The sequence below is a fragment of the Pimephales promelas genome, chromosome 24 (assembly GCF_988280905.1).
Source record: "Pimephales promelas chromosome 24, fPimPro1.hap1.1, whole genome shotgun sequence".
NCBI classification, from domain to species: Eukaryota; Metazoa; Chordata; class Actinopteri; order Cypriniformes; family Leuciscidae; genus Pimephales; species Pimephales promelas.
This window is the reverse complement of record NC_142792.1, coordinates 674,576-696,530: the sequence shown is the minus strand read 5'-3', so window position 1 is coordinate 696,530 and position 21,955 is coordinate 674,576. Positions and strand designations below refer to the sequence as shown.

Here is a 21,955-nt window from a genome sequence, read left to right as displayed (position 1 = left end):
TGTTCTGTTGGTTGTATCCCAGCTTTTATGTAGTGTTAAAAAACTGAAACAGGAAGTGCTTCTGGACCAGTGTTGTTTACATCTCGTGAAATGGTCTATACTCTGATTTCATGCAGCCGCCATTTTGAAAGCGATTTACACTATTGGATGTTAATATACAATATAGGATATAGATCGTTCCTGCTTCTTTTTTACGTTCTAAATAACGTATAAATTAATTTCACTGTATATAGTCTAAAGTATGAAAGAAATAACACATTTTTATAAGTAATTTCCAGTTTTAGAATAACTAATTTTTACATTAAACACAACAATACGCCATCGCACTCCTACGATTAACGGTTTACTTCTCACCGGAGCCTCGCTTTCAATTTCTGCGTGAAATCAGCGTATTCATTCGGGTCACATGACGTCACTGTAGCTTTGCGCCGCCATCTTTACGACCGATGGTCTCAGTAATGCCTGCAATGTGTTGTGCCCAAACAGCCGAACCGGTATTTTATTATAGAAGCGTGCAGCTGTATTCTGAATGGACAAATACACACAACTTTATGTTTAAATGTCCGTTTTGGAGAGTATTCACGTAATATAAATCGGTTATGTCTTTAACAGAGTTGTCATCCAGTCTCTTTGGTAGAGAGAGAGAGAGAGAGAGAGACGAGGAAAACAAACAAGCATGCAAATGGAAATTATTGCGGTCGGAAATATGATCTAGCTCATTTTTTTTTAATCGTGCGATTAATTGATCGCGACAGGCCTAATCCAGATTAATGACAGCTAACGTTAGCCGTGAGCCGTGACTAACAGATGGCAAGCTAGCAGCTGTTAGCCACTTAACTAGCTAACAACACGACACTATTCAGAGCAAACAACCACCAAAATCATACATTTGAATTTTCTTTATAATACCTATTACATTTCCCATGATTAAATATAAATCCTTGGTGGCCAAGTGCCGCACTTTTACGTCTTTTACTCCTCCAGCCACAGCATATTGATATGCATCGGTACTCTTGAAAGCCTTCGAGCGTTCCCCGATGTAGCCTATGGGGAGGGGTTATGCACAAGAGATATATGTACATATTGTGGAAGCCAAGTCTGGGGCAGATGATAATGGATGAAAGAAAACTGGGGGTAACAAAGAAGGGTCGGAGCCTAAAATTGATATTTTCTCCAGGTCTCTCTCTCTCTCATTCAACTGGGCAGTTCAGTTTGGTCGGCCACACCGGGCGAGATCGGTCGTAAATATGGCGGCGTGTAAATCTGTTAGGAGTGACGTAGATGGCATACATTGTTCATGGAACGTTTTAGTTGGATGTTCTTTTTTTTTAAATGTAACTACTGGTTTCGGAATGTTCAGAGAACATTCAAAAGTAACATTCCATGATGTTTGAAGAATGATGAAACGGAACCCTCACATGACGAGTAAAAATGTTTTTAAAATATAAACTGGACGTTCAGAGAACATTGTTTCATAATGTATTGCAAACATTCTTAGAACATATTTTTGAGTAAATACATTTTTAGATAAATCACTTCAGTTCAGTTGTTTCTCCTAGACGGCAGTGAAATTCATCAGCAAGTGAATGCTCTAAATAAGACCAGGAACATGTCAAACTTGATTTCCTCTGGTGTAGGATATGAATTCGGCTTCAGGGATGGAGGACCAAACCATGAGACGGCCAGTGTTCAACAGTATATCAAGCTGCAGTATCTCATTCATTCAGAACACAATGGCAGCAGTGCACCACTTCTGCAGGTTGTGTTCAGGAGATTAATTCCTACCTAAAAAAATTCTCAAATTGTTTTTTTTTCTTTCTTCCCAGGGCAATAGAGAGAAAAGCATGTTCTGTGCTGGCAGGATGGAGAAATGAACAGGATCCCAGGGAGCACATGGAGATTGGGTTCCAGATCTGCAGTAGTCAGCTGTTGTTCTGTAGATGGGACACGCACACACAATCAGGTACAGAGTGATGAATTTCAACATCAAATCGGACGCGTACACGTGCAATTAAACCTAAAGCTGCTCTAAGCGATTTCTGTGCACCAAACAGAACTGCAAAAATCACGTTTTCTGAAGCAAATTGCTCACAGGCTCTGGTGAAAAGGGTCCGATGACTCTAGATACGGCTCGGCTTTCTCCTCTGTGCAAGTATGAGATTTTATTCACCAACATTCAAGTGAAAATCATTTTTTTTTCAGACAGCTCTCTTTAACAAGCCACATGATCAATAAAAGTGCACCGAAATAAACACGCAACCATTCATAAGTAGAAATTAATTCTTTTAATCAGCGAGGATGCATTAAAATGGATCAAAAGTGACTGTAAAGTTCATAATACTACAAAAGATTCTCTTTCAAATAAACGCTGTTGTTTTGAACTTTCAATTCATACAAATATCCAGAAAAAGTTTCCACAAAAATATGAAGCAGAACAACTGTTTTCAACACTGATTATGATCATAAATGTTTCTTGATCACCGGTGCCGAAGTTATGATGTCACTCTGTAGGCCAAAACACGGAAGTGAGTTAGCATTTTAGCATTTTAAGTCTATGGGGTTTTGCTAAATCGCCTGAAATAAGGTCTGTGGTGAACACAGCCTCTAAATATTTTCACGTTTTGATCTATGACATCTACAGAACACACAGTTATAACCTGCTTGTGTTTTTTAAACTTTATTGTGTCTGATTGTGTTTTTTTAAAAACTTTATATAGGCTTCAAAATGTATAAATTTTGGATTAACTTGTAAAGATTATCTTGATAGACAAAACCTTACACGGGTCACAACTCTTTGTTAAACACAGATCTTATTTTTTGCAATTTTCCAAAAGTCTATGGGGAAAATGCAGAGCTTTTGGATCGAGGGAACCCATGCGCCGCTAGCTTCCGAGTCGTCCTACAAAGTGACGTCATCACTTCAGCACTTTATTAGAGTGATTTGTGAAGGATCATGTGACACTGAAGACTGGAGTAATGATGCTTAAAATTCAGCTTTGATCACTGGAATAAATTATATTCTAAGTTGTAATAATATTTCACTGTATTACTGTTTTTACTGTATTTTTGATCAAACAAATGCAGCCTTGTTGAGCAAAATAGACTTCTTTTAAAAACATTAAAATCTTTAAAAACTTTTAACTCAACTGCTGGAGTCAAATAAAGCTCCCAGAATGCATTTTGAGGGTCGTGTTAACCTTTTCTGTTCAACCAGCAGCAAATCTGCACAGAAGAACATAGAGTTCCAAGTGTGTGTGTGTGAAGATTGCTGGGTAAACTGTGTGTGTGTGTGTGAGAATCACATGCAGTGTATGGTGATGAATGGAGGGACGGCAGAGGTTCGTTGCTCAGGTAACCAGACGTCCGTGGGTTGATCTAGACACGATCCGCTGGGATGCAGAGCAGGAATGCCTCATCTAGCAATTACAGCGTGCAGCACGGAGCAGAACTTTATTAAAGTTACACAAATGTCTCATATTTCTCTCTGTAGACCAGATTCATCTCTCATCTTAAACAGAGTGATTTAAAAACTCCCCAAAGCTATTTACTCCTCTCCGTAAGTCATTTAAGATATTGGTTGAATCTCTTTAAGAAATGCTGGATCATGTTTCACCCCTTCAAAGAAAAAAATATATAAAGAAAATGATAAGAAACTATAATGTGCATTGAGAAAAGTATATTATTCAGAAGTCTAATATATAAATTCATTTTTTTAAATGCATTAAATTCACAAAAATGTACCATTTATACCATATATATATATATATATATATATTATTATAAGTATTGAATATACAATTAAAATATATTATTTGTATAATTTAAATAACTCTCAGTTTGAATTAAAATATATTATAATATTCGGTGTACGTGCTGCTCGCTGAAAAGCATATATATATACATTTATATACCATATTCTGTATGGTAATTATAATTAATATTATTGCATAATAATGATTAATTATTAATAATATAAAATATGTCATGCTGTGTGTGTGTGTGTGTCTGTATATATATATATATATATATATATATAATATACGCATATATGTGTGTGTGTGTGTGTGTGTATGAGAGAGAAAGGCTTACATTGATTTTGGTGTGAAAAATGACCCATTTCTTGACAGTTTTGTTGTATTGACCCTATCATTGACACTTTCCTCAAACATGAAATAATTTATAGCCGTATTTTCCAATATTTGTTGGTACTGGGTCGAGAAACATCATATTGACAGATTATTTTTGAGCAACTGTGTAGCGGTTTAGAAGGCGCAGTGATTATAATCCACTTTCCCACATGATGTAACATGGTTTTATTATTTAGGAGATTAGAAAGCGAGTAAGAAGTGTTAGTTAATATCCTCCCGGGGCTGTCATGAGTAATGTGTCTTTATTAGTCTTAATAGATTTGACAGGAAGCGAATCATCCCTGCGATTTCCCTCCATAATATATGAGCGAATGAGGAATCGTAGAGGTGTGTAAACGGAGAACCTTGTCCAGCAAGCACTCATTGATCGGATCCGACGTCTGGTTCGATACATGGCACAGCGCTAGATTGCGATAGCTGTGATGCATGTGTGGGTTAATGGTTTGCCTCGTGTCGGTTTGTGGCTAGTGTGAAGGTCTCGCTTTATTGAGTTCATGGTGCAGCTTTTCCTCATCAGCCTCTTGTTGAATCCAGGATTTTACGGATATATGACTTAGTAAAAGAACCAGTCATCTCTCGCACGAGTAAATGATAATGCATGTTTGTAGACACAGCAGCGTTGCATTTGACTACATTGGATTTAATAACACAAGCACATTTCTAAATCAATGCATTCGACTAAAATGTTTGAAACGAACCCAGCATCCATCATCACATCTGTGCTCTGCATGTGAACGATTCCTCAAAATATGCTTCAAGTTTAGCGTTTCACAAATGGAAGTAATCTGATAATAGAGAGACTAGAACTCTCTCCAGAAATAATATTTTTATGGCTTTAACGACATAAAAGAGCAACTTTATGCGGACTTTGCTCATATATAAACCGGATTAAATGAAATCCTCCTCCTCCTCATTAAGGAACTCATTTGGGAGGAAAGATCATTTTATTGAGTTCGAATGTCAGGCTGTGGGTTGCCATGGAAATTAATGCACAATCCGTGTGCATCTAAGTATTTAAATTTATTAGAGCTAATATATTCTGATTAATAATGCATGCGATTCATAACGAGCTCTGAGAAGTGTGCTCAAAGTTTAAAGTGGTGTTTAAAGAGATTTAAGTTTTTATTGTCTGTAATCCGGGCAGATTATGCAGGATTATGTGGGCAGCGCTGAGGTTAGATTAGAGATTACCCTCGTCGGCTGTGTAATCCAGCTCTGTTTAATAACATTTCATACTGAGATCAGGGGTAGTAATGGGATATTAGGATCTCTCTCCTCCTCATGTCAACATGCTAGTTGTACAGTTTCAGCAGTAAACAGCTGTGGCTTTCAACCGGTTTTGTATTGAGACTGTGTATCAAACAGACACACTGGCTGCGTGGCGTGAGCGTGTCAGCTGTGTGGCGGCTGCGTCTGTGCACACCAGACAACAATTTCATTACTGTTAAGGTCGACCGATAGTGGATTTTACCGATAAACAGATATTTAGGTTTGACCGTGCGTGCCGATTAACCGATTATTCAGCCGATATTTTTTTAAATGTAGCCGAAACTGGGTTAAAAACAAACGTAACACTCCAAGTGAAACACTGCTGAACTGAAGTGTGCTAAATTTGATATATTAAAATTAGTGCTGTCAAACAATTCAAATATTTAATCGCGATTAATCGCATTAATGTCATAGTTAACTCGCGATTAATCGCACATTTTCTAAATGTCTTTTGATTTCTTTTTGTTACATTATTTTTTTTTCATTTTAACGCTCTTGTCAACATGGAAAAGTGGATCGGCTTGTTTAGTGCAAATGTTTTTTTTTATTATTATTATTGAAAATAACATTGGAATAGTGTTCAATTTCACACTAACATATATAAATAATCTCTCACACAATGTAACACTGTCTATCAATAAAAGAGTGAAAGAAATACTGACGAGGTCCTGATATTGACGAGGGGGTGGAGAATTCGCATCATCTGTGTGTGTGTGTGTGTGTGTGTTTGCTTGGCCATCATCAAGTGTTGTTTCAGACGTGCTGCGATGATGATCGCTCAGTTCACAACGACCACACACACAGATCACTTGATCTTGTCAATGGGACAATTTGGCAACTTTTTAAAAGTAAACTTTCTATTCATAATCTTAGGGCATCCATTTCAGCGTCTCGCGCTCGTCATGCACTCAAAACGTAACGTTACTATTTGGCCGGCTAGCAACCCCAAACGAGTGTGTGCGGCACAAAACGTCCCCGCGCTGCGCTCTGAAACCCATTCATTTCAATGACTTGCGCCGCGCGAGGACGTTTTGTTGCTTCTTCGACCAAAGCGCGAGCGGATCTAGACCATAAACAAAACAACAGGCACACTGCAAACACACGTTTGGGCTTGAATAAAATAAATAAAAGTGTAATTTAAGTGTTTGTATAGCTATACAACAGTTCATTATTACCTTCATATTAGGCTAATGAAGTCTATAGGCTACAACTAGACTCCCATAGTTTACAGCATTAGTTAAGAGATTTGATTCCCTTGAGAAAAACTGCCATTTATTGTAACTGATATCCAAAATAATCGATATTGAATCGAATCGTAATCGAAATCGAATCGAATTGCAAGCTTGTGAATCGAAATCGAATCGAATTGTGAAATTTGTCTCAATACCCAGCCCTAATAATATGTAATATATAATATAATTTGTAATATCATAATATGTGTATTATGAGGTGGTCTGTGAAAATTCTTGATTACAAAGAGTGGTCCACACATACAAAAAGTTTAAAAAACCCCTGATTTAGACAAGTTTATATTGAATAATTCATGGAAGTGCTTGAACAAAAATACCAGCTTCACATTTCTGGATTTTCTCCCTCTGGCTACTTTCCCCGTTCACTTCTATTGTCAGGACGCTGCTGTTTTTGCTCGTTTATACATTCAAAATTATTGTCTGTGAAAATCAACAGCATGTCAGTGATGCTGTTTATGGGACGGTCCTTTAAGGCGTGTGTGTGTGTGTGTGTGTTCATAGAGCGTATTAAACTCTCAGTTTGACTCGTTTTTCTGGATCAGTGGAAAACAGCAGATTTTTGAGCACATGCAGTGAAATATGCAAAGCAACAGCCGCCTCGTGGTTTTAATATTTGAACCGCTTGGAGGGGTTTTCAATCTCACACACACACACACACACACACACACACACACACACTCTTACTTTTCTTTCCAATGTTCCAATTATTCCAAATCTGGCATCACAGTCATGCTTGACGGCCTGCAGATTGTTTTTGGCTGAATGACGATTCAAAGTTTGGAGAATGATTTTTGGATGTAATGTCACTGTGAAGGTTTTACCCTCCCTTTCATCATCCAAGTTACTTTTAACAACAAGAGAAATCAAGGGGTGTGTGTGTGATTTGTTTGCTGAGTTGTTTCCTCAGTCGCTCTTTGTAAGAACGGCACGGCGTATGAACGCACCTCGGTGTGATGATCCAGGTAGCAGAAACATGTTTACAATGAAAAGCAAATTACCTGAGACAGGGGAAAAATTAAGCAATTTATCGTTACAACAACCATTGTTTTGAATTATGCAAAGCTATTAGCTCAGGTTTTCTGAGCTCTGAAACGCTACATTAATAAGATGTGGAACTCAAAAAGACAAACACTTTGAAATACATGCGAGAAAGAAAGACGGTAGATTAAGTTCAAACTATAATTTCTAATATGGTTTGTTCACATTTAAAGTTACATTTCAATAAGCTGTTACACATTCTGTATTAATGCATAATATACAGTTAGACTAGTTCAATTAGCAGATTTAGTAGATTATGTTGGCTTGACCAAATCTATCTGCCTGTCTATAAGACAGACAGACAACTGACAGATAGATAGATAGGTATAGTACATAGTTAGTATGGAGTTAGTGTTCAGTGGGTGTCTGTCTGAATCTGTCTACTGTATAGAGTTAGTAGAGTTAGTGTAGAGTTAGTATAGAGTTAGTGTTGCTATAGTGTTCAGCGGGCGCCTGTCTGAATCTGTCTAGCATGTAGAGTTAGTGTAGAGTTAGTATAGAGATAGTATAGAGTTAGTGTAGAGTTAGTATAGAGTTAGTGTAGAGTTAGTGTAGAGTTAGTGTTGCTATAGTGTTCAGCGGGTGTCTGTCTGAATCTGTCTAGCGTGTAGAGTTAGTGTAGAGTTAGTATAGAGTTAGTGTAGAGTTAGTATAGAGTTAGTGTTGCTATAGTGTTCAGCGGGCGTCTGTCTGAATCTGTCTAGTGTACAGAGTTAGTAGAGTTAGTGTAGAGTTAGTAAAGCGTTAGTATAGAGTTAGTGTTGCTATAGTGTTCAGCGGGTGTCTGTCTGAATCTATCTAGTGTACAGAGTTAGTAGAGTTATTGTAGAGTTAGTAAAGCGTTAGTATAGAGTTAGTGTTGCTATAGTGTTCAGCGGGTGTCTGTCTGAATCTGTCTAGTGTACAGAGTTAGTAGAGTTAGTGTAGAGTTAGTAAAGCGTTAGTATAGAGTTAGTGTTGCTATAGTGTTCAGCGGGTGTCTGTCTGAATCTATCTAGTGTACAGAGTTAGTAGAGTTATTGTAGAGTTAGTAAAGCGTTAGTATAGAGTTAGTGTTGCTATAGTGTTCAGCGGACGTCTGTCTGAATCTGTCTAGCGTGTAGAGTTAGTGTAGAGTTAGTATAGAGTTAGTGTAGAGTTAGTGTAGAGTTAGTATAGAGTTAGTGTTGCTATAGTGTTCAGCGGGCGCCTGTCTGAATCTGTCTAGCATGTAGAGTTAGTGTAGAGTTAGTATAGAGATAGTATAGAGTTAGTGTAGAGTTAGTATAGAGTTAGTGTAGAGTTAGTGTAGAGTTAGTGTTGCTATAGTGTTCAGCGGGTGTCTGTCTGAATCTGTCTAGCGTGTAGAGTTAGTGTAGAGTTAGTATAGAGTTAGTGTAGAGTTAGTATAGAGTTAGTGTTGCTATAGTGTTCAGCGGGCGTCTGTCTGAATCTGTCTAGTGTACAGAGTTAGTAGAGTTAGTGTAGAGTTAGTAAAGCGTTAGTATAGAGTTAGTGTTGCTATAGTGTTCAGCGGGTGTCTGTCTGAATCTATCTAGTGTACAGAGTTAGTAGAGTTATTGTAGAGTTAGTAAAGCGTTAGTATAGAGTTAGTGTTGCTATAGTGTTCAGCGGGTGTCTGTCTGAATCTGTCTAGTGTACAGAGTTAGTAGAGTTAGTGTAGAGTTAGTAAAGCGTTAGTATAGAGTTAGTGTTGCTATAGTGTTCAGCGGGTGTCTGTCTGAATCTATCTAGTGTACAGAGTTAGTAGAGTTATTGTAGAGTTAGTAAAGCGTTAGTATAGAGTTAGTGTTGCTATAGTGTTCAGCGGACGTCTGTCTGAATCTGTCTAGCGTGTAGAGTTAGTGTAGAGTTAGTATAGAGTTAGTGTAGAGTTAGTATAGAGTTAGTGTAGAGTTAGTAGAGTTAGTATAGAGTTAGTGTAGAGTTAGTATAGAGTTAGTTTATAGTTAGTAGAGTTAGTATAGAGTTAGTGTAGAGTTAGTAGAGTTAGTATAGTTAGTATAGAGTTAGTGTAGAGTTAGTATAGAGTTAGTATAGAGTTAGTGTTGCTATAGTGTTCAGCGGGGGTCTGTCTGAATCTGTCTAGTGTACAGAGTTAGTAGAGTTATTGTAGAGTTAGTAAAGCGTTAGTATAGAGTTAGTGTTGCTATAGTGTTCAGCGGGGGTCTGTCTGAATCTGTCTAGTGTACAGAGTTAGTAGAGTTAGTGTAGAGTTAGTAAAGCGTTAGTATAGAGTTAGTGTTGCTATAGTGTTCAGCGGGGGTCTGTCTGAATCTGTCTAGTGTACAGAGTTAGTAGAGTTATTGTAGAGTTAGTAAAGCGTTAGTATAGAGTTAGTGTTGCTATAGTGTTCAGCGGGGGTCTGTCTGAATCTGTCTAGTGTACAGTGTTAGTAGAGTTAGTGTAGAGTTAGTAAAGCGTTAGTATAGAGTTAGTGTTGCTATAGTGTTCAGCGGGGGTCTGTCTGAATCTGTCTAGTGTACAGAGTTAGTAGAGTTATTGTAGAGTTAGTAAAGCGTTAGTATAGAGTTAGTGTTGCTATAGTGTTCAGCGGACGTCTGTCTGAATCTGTCTAGCGTGTAGAGTTAGTGTAGAGTTAGTGTAGAGTTAGTATAGAGTTAGTATAGAGTTAGTGTAGAGTTAGTAGAGTTAGTATAGAGTTAGTGTAGAGTTAGTATAGAGTTAGTGTAGAGTTAGTAGAGTTAGTATAGAGTTAGTGTAGAGTTAGTATAGAGTTAGTGTAGAGTTAGTGTTGCTATAGTGTTCAGCGGGTGTCTGTCTGAATCTGTCTAGCGTGTAGAGTTAGTGTAGAGTTAGTATAGAGTTAGTGTAGAGTTAGTATAGAGTTAGTGTTGCTATAGTGTTCAGCGGGCGTCTGTCTGAATCTGTCTAGTGTACAGAGTTAGTAGAGTTAGTGTAGAGTTAGTAAAGCGTTAGTATAGAGTTAGTGTTGCTATAGTGTTCAGCGGGTGTCTGTCTGAATCTATCTAGTGTACAGAGTTAGTAGAGTTATTGTAGAGTTAGTAAAGCGTTAGTATAGAGTTAGTGTTGCTATAGTGTTCAGCGGGTGTCTGTCTGAATCTGTCTAGTGTACAGAGTTAGTAGAGTTAGTGTAGAGTTAGTAAAGCGTTAGTATAGAGTTAGTGTTGCTATAGTGTTCAGCGGGTGTCTGTCTGAATCTATCTAGTGTACAGAGTTAGTAGAGTTATTGTAGAGTTAGTAAAGCGTTAGTATAGAGTTAGTGTTGCTATAGTGTTCAGCGGACGTCTGTCTGAATCTGTCTAGCGTGTAGAGTTAGTGTAGAGTTAGTATAGAGTTAGTGTAGAGTTAGTGTAGAGTTAGTATAGAGTTAGTGTTGCTATAGTGTTCAGCGGGCGCCTGTCTGAATCTGTCTAGCATGTAGAGTTAGTGTAGAGTTAGTATAGAGATAGTATAGAGTTAGTGTAGAGTTAGTATAGAGTTAGTGTAGAGTTAGTGTAGAGTTAGTGTTGCTATAGTGTTCAGCGGGTGTCTGTCTGAATCTGTCTAGCGTGTAGAGTTAGTGTAGAGTTAGTATAGAGTTAGTGTAGAGTTAGTATAGAGTTAGTGTTGCTATAGTGTTCAGCGGGCGTCTGTCTGAATCTGTCTAGTGTACAGAGTTAGTAGAGTTAGTGTAGAGTTAGTAAAGCGTTAGTATAGAGTTAGTGTTGCTATAGTGTTCAGCGGGTGTCTGTCTGAATCTATCTAGTGTACAGAGTTAGTAGAGTTATTGTAGAGTTAGTAAAGCGTTAGTATAGAGTTAGTGTTGCTATAGTGTTCAGCGGGTGTCTGTCTGAATCTGTCTAGTGTACAGAGTTAGTAGAGTTAGTGTAGAGTTAGTAAAGCGTTAGTATAGAGTTAGTGTTGCTATAGTGTTCAGCGGGTGTCTGTCTGAATCTATCTAGTGTACAGAGTTAGTAGAGTTATTGTAGAGTTAGTAAAGCGTTAGTATAGAGTTAGTGTTGCTATAGTGTTCAGCGGACGTCTGTCTGAATCTGTCTAGCGTGTAGAGTTAGTGTAGAGTTAGTATAGAGTTAGTGTAGAGTTAGTATAGAGTTAGTGTAGAGTTAGTAGAGTTAGTATAGAGTTAGTGTAGAGTTAGTATAGAGTTAGTTTATAGTTAGTAGAGTTAGTATAGAGTTAGTGTAGAGTTAGTAGAGTTAGTATAGTTAGTATAGAGTTAGTGTAGAGTTAGTATAGAGTTAGTATAGAGTTAGTGTTGCTATAGTGTTCAGCGGGGGTCTGTCTGAATCTGTCTAGTGTACAGAGTTAGTAGAGTTATTGTAGAGTTAGTAAAGCGTTAGTATAGAGTTAGTGTTGCTATAGTGTTCAGCGGGGGTCTGTCTGAATCTGTCTAGTGTACAGAGTTAGTAGAGTTAGTGTAGAGTTAGTAAAGCGTTAGTATAGAGTTAGTGTTGCTATAGTGTTCAGCGGGGGTCTGTCTGAATCTGTCTAGTGTACAGAGTTAGTAGAGTTATTGTAGAGTTAGTAAAGCGTTAGTATAGAGTTAGTGTTGCTATAGTGTTCAGCGGGGGTCTGTCTGAATCTGTCTAGTGTACAGTGTTAGTAGAGTTAGTGTAGAGTTAGTAAAGCGTTAGTATAGAGTTAGTGTTGCTATAGTGTTCAGCGGGGGTCTGTCTGAATCTGTCTAGTGTACAGAGTTAGTAGAGTTATTGTAGAGTTAGTAAAGCGTTAGTATAGAGTTAGTGTTGCTATAGTGTTCAGCGGACGTCTGTCTGAATCTGTCTAGCGTGTAGAGTTAGTGTAGAGTTAGTGTAGAGTTAGTATAGAGTTAGTATAGAGTTAGTGTAGAGTTAGTAGAGTTAGTATAGAGTTAGTGTAGAGTTAGTATAGAGTTAGTGTAGAGTTAGTAGAGTTAGTATAGAGTTAGTGTAGAGTTAGTGTTGCTATAGTGTTCAGCGGGTGTCTGTCTGAATCTGTCTAGTGTACAGAGTTAGTAGAGTTAGTGTAGAGTTAGTAAAGCGTTAGTATAGAGTTAGTGTTGCTATAGTGTTCAGCGGACGTCTGTCTGAATCTGTCTAGTGTACAGTGTTAGTAGAGTTATTGTAGAGTTAGTAAAGCGTTAGTATAGAGTTAGTGTTGCTATAGTGTTCAGCGGGTGTCTGTCTGAATCTGTCTAGTGTACAGAGTTAGTAGAGTTAGTGTAGAGTTAGTGTAGAGTTAGTATAGAGTTAGTGTTGCTATAGTGTTCAGCGGGTGTCTGTCTGAATCTGTCTAGTGTACAGAGTTAGTAGAGTTAGTGTAGAGTTAGTAAAGCGTTAGTATAGAGTTAGTGTTGCTATAGTGTTCAGCGGACGTCTGTCTGAATCTGTCTAGTGTACAGTGTTAGTAGAGTTATTGTAGAGTTAGTAAAGCGTTAGTATAGAGTTAGTGTTGCTATAGTGTTCAGCGGGTGTCTGTCTGAATCTGTCTAGTGTACAGAGTTAGTAGAGTTAGTGTAGAGTTAGTGTAGAGTTAGTATAGAGTTAGTGTTGCTATAGTGTTCAGTGGGGGTCTGTCTGAATCTGTCTAGTGTACAGAGTTAGTAGAGTTAGTGTAGAGTTAGTAAAGCGTTAGTATAGAGTTAGTGTTGCTATAGTGTTCAGTGGGGGTCTGTCTGAATCTGTCTAGTGTACAGAGTTAGTAGAGTTAGTGTAGAGTTAGTAAAGCGTTAGTATAGAGTTAGTGTTGCTATAGTGTTCAGCGGGGGTCTGTCTGAATCTGTCTAGTGTACAGAGTTAGTAGAGTTATTGTAGAGTTAGTAAAGCGTTAGTATAGAGTTAGTGTTGCTATAGTGTTCAGCGGACGTCTGTCTGAATCTGTCTAGTGTACAGTGTTAGTAGAGTTATTGTAGAGTTAGTAAAGCGTTAGTATAGAGTTAGTGTTGCTATAGTGTTCAGCAGGTGTCTGTCTGAATCTGTCTAGTGTACAGAGTTAGTAGAGTTAGTGTAGAGTTAGTGTAGAGTTAGTATAGAGTTAGTGTTGCTATAGTGTTCAGTGGGGGTCTGTCTGAATCTGTCTAGTGTACAGAGTTAGTAGAGTTAGTGTAGAGTTAGTAAAGCGTTAGTATAGAGTTAGTGTAGAGTTAGTAGAGTTAGTGTAGAGTTAGTGTAGAGTTAGTGTAGAGTTAGTGTTGCTATAGTGTTCAGCGGGGGTCTGTCTGAATCTGTCTAGTGTACAGAGTTAGTAGAGTTATTGTAGAGTTAGTAAAGCGTTAGTATAGAGTTAGTGTTGCTATAGTGTTCAGCGGGGGTCTGTCTGAATCTGTCTAGTGTACAGAGTTAGTAGAGTTAGTGTAGAGTTAGTATAGAGTTAGTGTTGCTATAGTGTTCAGCGGGGGTCTGTCTGAATCTGTCTAGTGTACAGAGTTAGTAGAGTTAGTGTAGAGTTAGTGTAGAGTTAGTATAGAGTTAGTGTTGCTATAGTGTTCAGTGGGGGTCTGTCTGAATCTGTCTAGTGTACAGAGTTAGTAGAGTTAGTGTAGAGTTAGTAAAGCGTTAGTATAGAGTTAGTGTAGAGTTAGTAGAGTTAGTGTAGAGTTAGTGTAGAGTTAGTGTAGAGTTAGTGTTGCTATAGTGTTCAGCGGGGGTCTGTCTGAATCTGTCTAGTGTACAGAGTTAGTAGAGTTATTGTAGAGTTAGTAAAGCGTTAGTATAGAGTTAGTGTTGCTATAGTGTTCAGCGGGGGTCTGTCTGAATCTGTCTAGTGTACAGAGTTAGTAGAGTTAGTGTAGAGTTAGTATAGAGTTAGTGTTGCTATAGTGTTCAGCGGGGGTCTGTCTGAATCTGTCTAGCGTCAGGATTTCAAGATTTCGTTTCGTTTCATCAGACCCTCTGAGGGCCGGCGGACGGGTGAGTAACAGAAGCCGTGTTCAGATCAGAGGTGTGTGTGACGCGACCTCCAGCAATCTGGGGTTTCCTCGGAAAGGAGGAGTGGAAAGAAAGAAAGATGGAGGGATGCAGATGGATGTGTAATATTCATGAACAGAAAATGAGAGGAAGGAAGAAGAGATGTGAAACTGCAGGTGTTCAGGTCTCTGACTGACTGTATTAATATTTCATATTGAAGATATTGTCTTATGATGTGTGTGTCTGTCTGTGTGTGTGTGTGTGTGTGTGTGTTTGTTTGTGTGAGGGAATCTTTTCTCTTGGCAGGATCACAGATGTATTTTCCAGCTGGCCTGATGACTTTATTACAGATGTTTTGTTTAGATCTTCCTTCTGCGATCCTTTCATCGAGGTTAGGGAATTTCTTGGCGGAGAACGAAACTTTTTGAGTTTTAAGCTTTGCAGCTGGAGTTAATTAGTGAACTAATTCAACAGCAGCAACACAAGCTCTGTGTTCTCATGATGTCGGCTAAAGAGTAACATCTGCGTGTGCTTGCGGATACAATATGTTTCTGGCCTATGGGTTTTGTTTAGATGCATCTGGTTTGTTTAGATTAAGGTTTGTTGCATCTGGGCTCAAACTTTTAACCCTATAATGATACTGTGTCATATTTGATGCACTAAAAGCCTCTAAATTGATTAAAAAAAACTGTAGACTAAACCTGTTGCACACATTCTCCTGATTGACAGTTTAGACTTTATTAGCAAGTTAAAGCCTTTTAGTATAGTTGAACAAAGTCTTCCTCAGAGTCTTTTTGCTGTAAAATCTGTGAAATCTTTGAAACGTAATAATAACTTTGATATTGTACGTAATATTTCAAGAGAAACACTTACTAAAGCAGTTTAGCTTCATTATCCATACGTGATTTTTTTGAAAAATCTGTCATCAGGATTTTGAGAACGGTTTATTTGTTCATCTGTCAATCATCATTGTATTGCATTGAATCATATGTTTTAAAACTACAGAGCTTTGATCAAAACTAACTTTATAATAACTAATACTGACTAATACTTATGTATTTTATTTAATAATCTGTTTTTAAGATCTCATTGATTACATTACAAACACAATATAGAAAAATCTGAAAATTCCATATTTTTGATCCTCTGAATACATATTTTTTTTCCAAGTGCATTCTGGGAGTTGTTGTCTTTCATGCACATAAGCCAAAAACACATTTTCTGGCTTTTCTCAGTCTAGAAAGCTCCAAATTCAAAAATAATTTCACATTTCTTCTACATAAATGACCCATTTTAAATACACATTCATCTTTCCAGAGGTGAAGTGTCCCTTTAATGAGCCATAAAAGCCTGATGTATAAAATACGATACTCTAAAATGTTTCCTAAAATGAGAGTTTTCACACTTATATTTAATATATCAGGTTTAAAAACTGCTGGAAGACATCCGCAACTCGCTAATTTACAACCATCGTGTTAGAATTAGTTTAATTTGACCATAAAATCAGTGTACGGAGAGTGTGTTCATGGGTTTGTGTTGCCGTTGGCCTGTTTTCAGACACAAGAATTGATTGATTTGTACTCGAGTGAAGCTGATGTGTTCTCCGCTCGCGGCGTGGAAATAAATGCGTTTACACCAGACAATCCTCTTAGCGTGGCGTACAGTCCGGAAGTATCACCCTACCGTAGTGTGTTTCCTTTCGTACTTTTATCCTTTCTTTCTCTCTGACTGACAGACAGACAGCTTGCTTTAGCTCTTTCTCGTCCCTGAAATGACCTTGTATTAATGAGTGTGTGTGATCCCGAGTCAGTTGGGCTTTCAGCTCGCAGCAAAAACACAAACAATCCCTCCCTCCACACACACACACACACACACTCACACACATGCATTCAGTCTGTCGCTCTCACAGATACCATTAGCACAGCTCTGGTGGAAATAGAACGATAAAGAAAGAGAGAAGAGGCTAAAAAGAAAAACAAAGAGGGGAAAAGGTGGAATAAAGAACAGAAAAACCAAACTACTCCTCAGACTACAGGTACGTCACCTTAAACCTTGATGCTCAGCGCTGCTGTAATGTGAAATCATGACTTTTGCGCTTCTTTAAAGCAAATCAAGAGGTTTTTCTTTTTAAAAAAAAGTCTGATGAGATAACTGCTGTTTGAGGCCTTCATGCGCTCAGCGACGGCCGACTTAGCGGCGTCAGCCTCTTGTCAGGGTTTAAACCTCCTGAAATCTCCCGGTGTGGGGAACACTGAGGTCAGCAGGTGCGGTGACCCCGGAGTCTGCCCGCAGGGGTACAAAGTAATGCAAGTCCAAGTGCTTCTGCGGAGAGAGTGACTAAAAGTTATAGGCTGAATCTGGCGAAACTATCAAACAAAATCCTTATATTGTAATTATTACGAGCACGTTGTTATCAGCTTAACTGAATATGTGACGATAACTGAGCACTTATTGTAACATATATTATTGCCATATGGACATTAATCTGATAGCAGAATACTTCTTAGGAGACAACAATATTTATTGTGAAAAGCGATATATAAATAAAGTGGAATTGAATCTCGGGTGACATTTCCTCGCCTCAAACGAAAAAAAAAATGCAAGGGCCTTTTCTCATGTTTTGTAGAATTAAACTAAGCTTATTCTCGTTGGTGATTAGACTCTTATTACTCTGATATCGCATATTTTGTGTTACAGTAAAAAAACTGTTTTTTAGTTTTAATTTGAAATATTATATAGTTTATAATATTCTTTTTGAATTACAATAATAGAATATTTGGAAATAATGTCATAATTTAAAAAAAAATACTAATCCACAAAAGGCATTTTGTTCTAATCTAATTACTGTGATATTGTATTTTTGTGTTACAGTAAAAAAACTAATATGTTTTATATTTTAATTTAAAATATTATATTGTTTTTAATGTATGTGATATGCTTTTTTGCATTGAAGTAATGACATATTATTTAGAAAATATGATTAACTGGCATGACAATTGCATAGATCTTTTACTTTATCGTTATTCTGGATGTTGATTTTCATTTACGGTCTAATCGAGTGTCAGTTTTGTAAAATTAATATATATATATATATACAGAAAAAATACACAATGTTATGAATGCAAAAAAAATCATTGATGCTTAGAAATGATTTTATTTATTGTGAAATATAATATATTTTCTACAACACTTTTTTTTTTTAATGTATGTCAATATAATCTATTTTCCCCCTCTTGATTTTGGTGTGAAATATGAAACGTTCCACGAGATTCACCTTTCAAAGTTTTTCGGGTTTTTTATTTATTTTTTATGTATGAAGTGAATGACATTCTTATTCAGGAAAGCGTGCATTTCCTGTTTAAACTTCAAAGCGTTTCCTTGGAAAAGCATTTTAACAGGGTTTGCTGTGGTCCACCTTTTTATCTGTCCGGCCCAAATCTGTGTGTCTGTACATTCCCTCTGGGACGACAGGAGAGAGAGAGAGAGAGAGAGCTAAACGAAGAGTGTTTTACCTTCCTCCTTATCAACACACATCTCGTGCTCCTCCCTTTCCTACAGTGACAGGTGAAAACCTCTGGAAATCTCAGCGGCTTACGTGCGCTGTTTTCTGTTGCCTTTTTTTGAAAGCACCTCGCGTGTGTGTGTATGTGTGTGTGGGGGTGTATCGTCTACATTCAGACTCCCATGTATGGTGTGTGTGTGTGTTTTAGAGAGGCCGTTTTTTCCCAGGGTGGTGTGTGAAGTGGGTCGTTCCTGACTGGAATGAGAATAAGCAGGGTGCCGTGTGAGCCTCAACGCCACTGCTGTTGCCATAGTTATCGGTTAACCGATCAGAACGAGTCCGCCAGCCGCCCGTCTCTCTTTTTCAGCCCGAGTTTAATGCAAGTTGTGACTCATGCCGCCGTTCGCTCACACAACGGGTTTCTTCCAAACTCTTTTAGACCGCTTAAAGGAGTCGTTCACTTTAAAAAAAACTTTTTCTGATAATTTACTCGCCCCCATGTCATCCAAGATGTCCACGTCTTTCTTTCTTCAGTCGAACAGAAATTAAGGTTTTTGATGAAAACATTCCAGCATTTTCTCCATATAATGGACTTCAATGGGGTCCAAACGGTTCAAGGTCCAAAAGACAGTTTCAGTGCAAACTGTTCAAAGGGCTTTAAACGATTCCAGACGATGAATAAGGGTCTTATCAAGCGAAACGATCACTCATTTAATAAATAAATAACAAAGTTTAAGTTTTATAAGCTCAAATGCTCGCCTTGCTCTGTTCTGTGTGACTCTCCTGTTCAAACTCGTGCATCAAAATGAACGAATCTTTTTTCGAGTCGTTTGGTTCATTCAACAAGCAAAACAAAGAAATTAACTAGGAAAAAGATTCGAACGAGTTTGAACAGGAGAGTCACACAGAACAGAGCAAGGCGAGCATTTGAGCTTATAAAACTTAAACTTTGTTATTTATTTATTAAATGAGCGATCGTTTCACTTGATAAGACCCTTATTCATCATCTGGTGTCGTTTAAAGCTGCACTGAAACTGTCTTTTGGACCTTGAACCGTTTGGACCCCATTGAAGTCCATTATATGGAGAAAATCCTGTAATGTTTTCATCAAAAACCTTCATTTCTTTTCGACTGAAGAAAGAAAGACATGGACATCTTGGATGACACGGGGGCGAGTAAATTATCAGCAAAAGTTTTTTTCTAAAAGTGAACTACTCCTTTGATATAGTGATTGCTATCAGGATTTCAACCTGAATAATAAACAGCGTTATCTTGTGTTTGTGTGAACGCTAATTATCTTTATGGTTCTCGTTCTTGGTGTGAACGTGCCTTTAGTCAAGATTATTTTATTTTGTGATGAGAATATGCGGCTGATGCTTGAGCTTAACCTGAAACATCTTTATGTTCAGCACATAGCGAGCGCTAATGAAAGAGATAGGGAAACTGCTCTGGGATCAGCCGACGTTGTCAGTGGAGATTAATCTCCCGTGAGTCTGGTTGGCTGTGTGGGAACTGGTGGTTATATACACATACGCACACAAAAGCATGCTGGGTAGAGGTGCAGGGGGGTTGTACAATCTTTCTCTCTCTCTTCTGTTTGATTCCCTCTTTTCATTCGAGCAGCTTGAGGCCGCTTTCTCAAACGTTGGGTCGCTAAGGTGCAGGAGGCCGACGGAGAATAACAGCCCTGCTTGTGTTAGGAACACACACACACACACACACACACAGAGAGAGAGTTCAGATTCTCAGAAGGATGCTCCATAGAAACACACGCACACACACACACACACACACAGAGAGAGAGTCAGATTCTCAGAAGACACACACACACACACACACACTATACGGGGAATATACGGACCGCTTTCTGATTCCTTTGACTTGATTGACCGAATGATGATGTAACTGGCTGTGTTACGAAACAAGCACTGTTACACAAGTTGTGTTCTTAGTTTTGAGTATAAAGTATTTTTGAGTATTTTGAACTCTTTTGCTCTCCAAAGCTGCATTTATTTGATCAAAAATACTGTAAAAACAGTGAAATATTATTCTAATGTAAATCATCTGTTCTCAATGTGAATATACAGTAAAGTGTAATTTATTCCTGAATTTATCATCATTACTCCACTCTTCAGTGTCACATGATCCTTCACAAATCACTCGATGATCGAGAAACATTTATGATTATTATGAGTGTTGAACACAGTCATATTTAAATCAGGATTATTTGATGAACTAAAGCTAGGGTTAGACTAACTTAGTTAAACCCTTAGGCTAACCCTAAGAAATATAAATCGGTACTTTCCTGTTATCCGCACCCCACAATGACCTACTCCTAACCCCGCCCCTAAACCTACCCGTCACTGGGGTTAAGACCAATCAGGGACGATGGCCTACTCCTAACCCCGCCTCTAAACCTACCCGTCACTGGGGTTAAGACCAATCAGGGACGATGGCCTACTCCTAACCCCGCCCCTATACCTACCCGTCACTGGGGTTAATACCAATCAGGGACGATGGCCTACTCCTAACCCCGCCTCTAAACCTACCCGTCACTGGGGTTAAGACCAATCAGGGACGATGACCTACTCCTAACCCCGCCCCTATACCTACCCGTCACTGGGGTTAAGACCAATCAGGGACGATGGCCTACTCCTAACCCCGCCCCTATACCTACCCGTCACTGGGGTTAAGACCAATCAGGGACGATGGCCTACCCCTAACCCCGCCCCTAAACCTACCCGTCACTGGGGTTAAGACCAATCAGGGACGATGGCCTACCCCTAACCCCGCCCCTAAACCTACCCGTCACTGGGGTTAAGACCAATCATGGACAATGGCCTACCCCTAACCCCGCCCCTATACCTACCCGTCACTGGGGTTAAGACCAATCATGGACAATGGCCTACCCCTAACCCCGCCCCTAAATCTACCCGTCACTGGGGTTAAGACCAATCATGGACAATGACCTACCCCTAACCCCGCCCCTAAATCTACCCGTCACTGGGGTTAAGACCAATCATGGACAATGGCCTACCCCTAACCCCGCCCCTAAATCTACCCGTCACTGGGGTTAAGACCAATCAGGGACGATGGCCTACCCCTAACCCCGCCCCTAAATCTACCCGTCACTGGGGTTAAGACCAATCAGGGACGATGGCCTACCCCTAACCCCGCCCCTAAACCTACCCGTCACTGGGGTTAAGACCAATCAGGTTTAATGCGTCCTTGCTGAATAAAAGTGAAATTTTTATTTGTATTAATTTATTTTGGAAAATTTCCCTTTAATCTATGCATTGCAATTCTTACTTTTTTTGTGATTTAATTAATTATTAGCTTTTCAACTGTGATTTGTTGTAAAATTGTAGAAAAAGTTTAGACCGGTTCACACCAAGTACTATGGCGATAACTATAACTATAAAGTTTTAATAATTATAATTCTATGAGATCACAACTGTAACGACACAGAAAATTTTTACCCATATATGATTAACACTAAAAACACTGACAGCCAATGAGAATCGAGCATTTAAAGCGGTAGATGACAAAACTCCAGCGCGCTTATAATAAACACGCTATTGTCGATTGATCTTGATGCTAATATAGTTATTGTTCTTGTAAATTAACTTTTAAACAAAGCGTTTTTGAGTTTATCTTAGGCAATTATCCCAAATCCCAATGCTCATCAAGTTTTCTGTTATCTGAGATCGTTCGGATTGATAGTTTGACCGATAGATGATCCGGGTCCAGCAGAACTAATGCTGTTTGCGGGTCATTTAGACTAATTTTAATAGTGCTCTGCAAGCCTCTGATTGGCTGTTTTCTCCCTCGAGAGCGATAGAATGAGCGAAAATAATGATCAGTTAATCCATGAAACTG

At 38.6% G+C, this 21,955-nt stretch overlaps 1 protein-coding gene across 5 annotated transcripts in view; it reads left to right on the top strand.

Moving 5' to 3' along the window:
- The window catches only part of ptn (pleiotrophin), a 67,165-nt gene that overhangs the window by 17,046 nt on the left and 28,164 nt on the right, over positions 1-21,955 (top strand). For 3 of the 5 annotated variants that reach the window (XM_089126605.1, XM_089126602.1, XM_089126601.1), the window contains one exon: positions 1,827-1,963. In XM_089126605.1, coding sequence (XP_088982731.1) covers positions 1,941-1,963 — 23 coding nt within the window. In that variant the 5' untranslated portion in view covers positions 1,827-1,940. Of the gene's footprint in view, positions 1-1,826; positions 1,964-16,425; positions 16,610-21,955 lie in introns of those variants that run through there. The other 2 variants (XM_089126603.1, XM_039660624.2) reach the window with 2 other exon arrangements.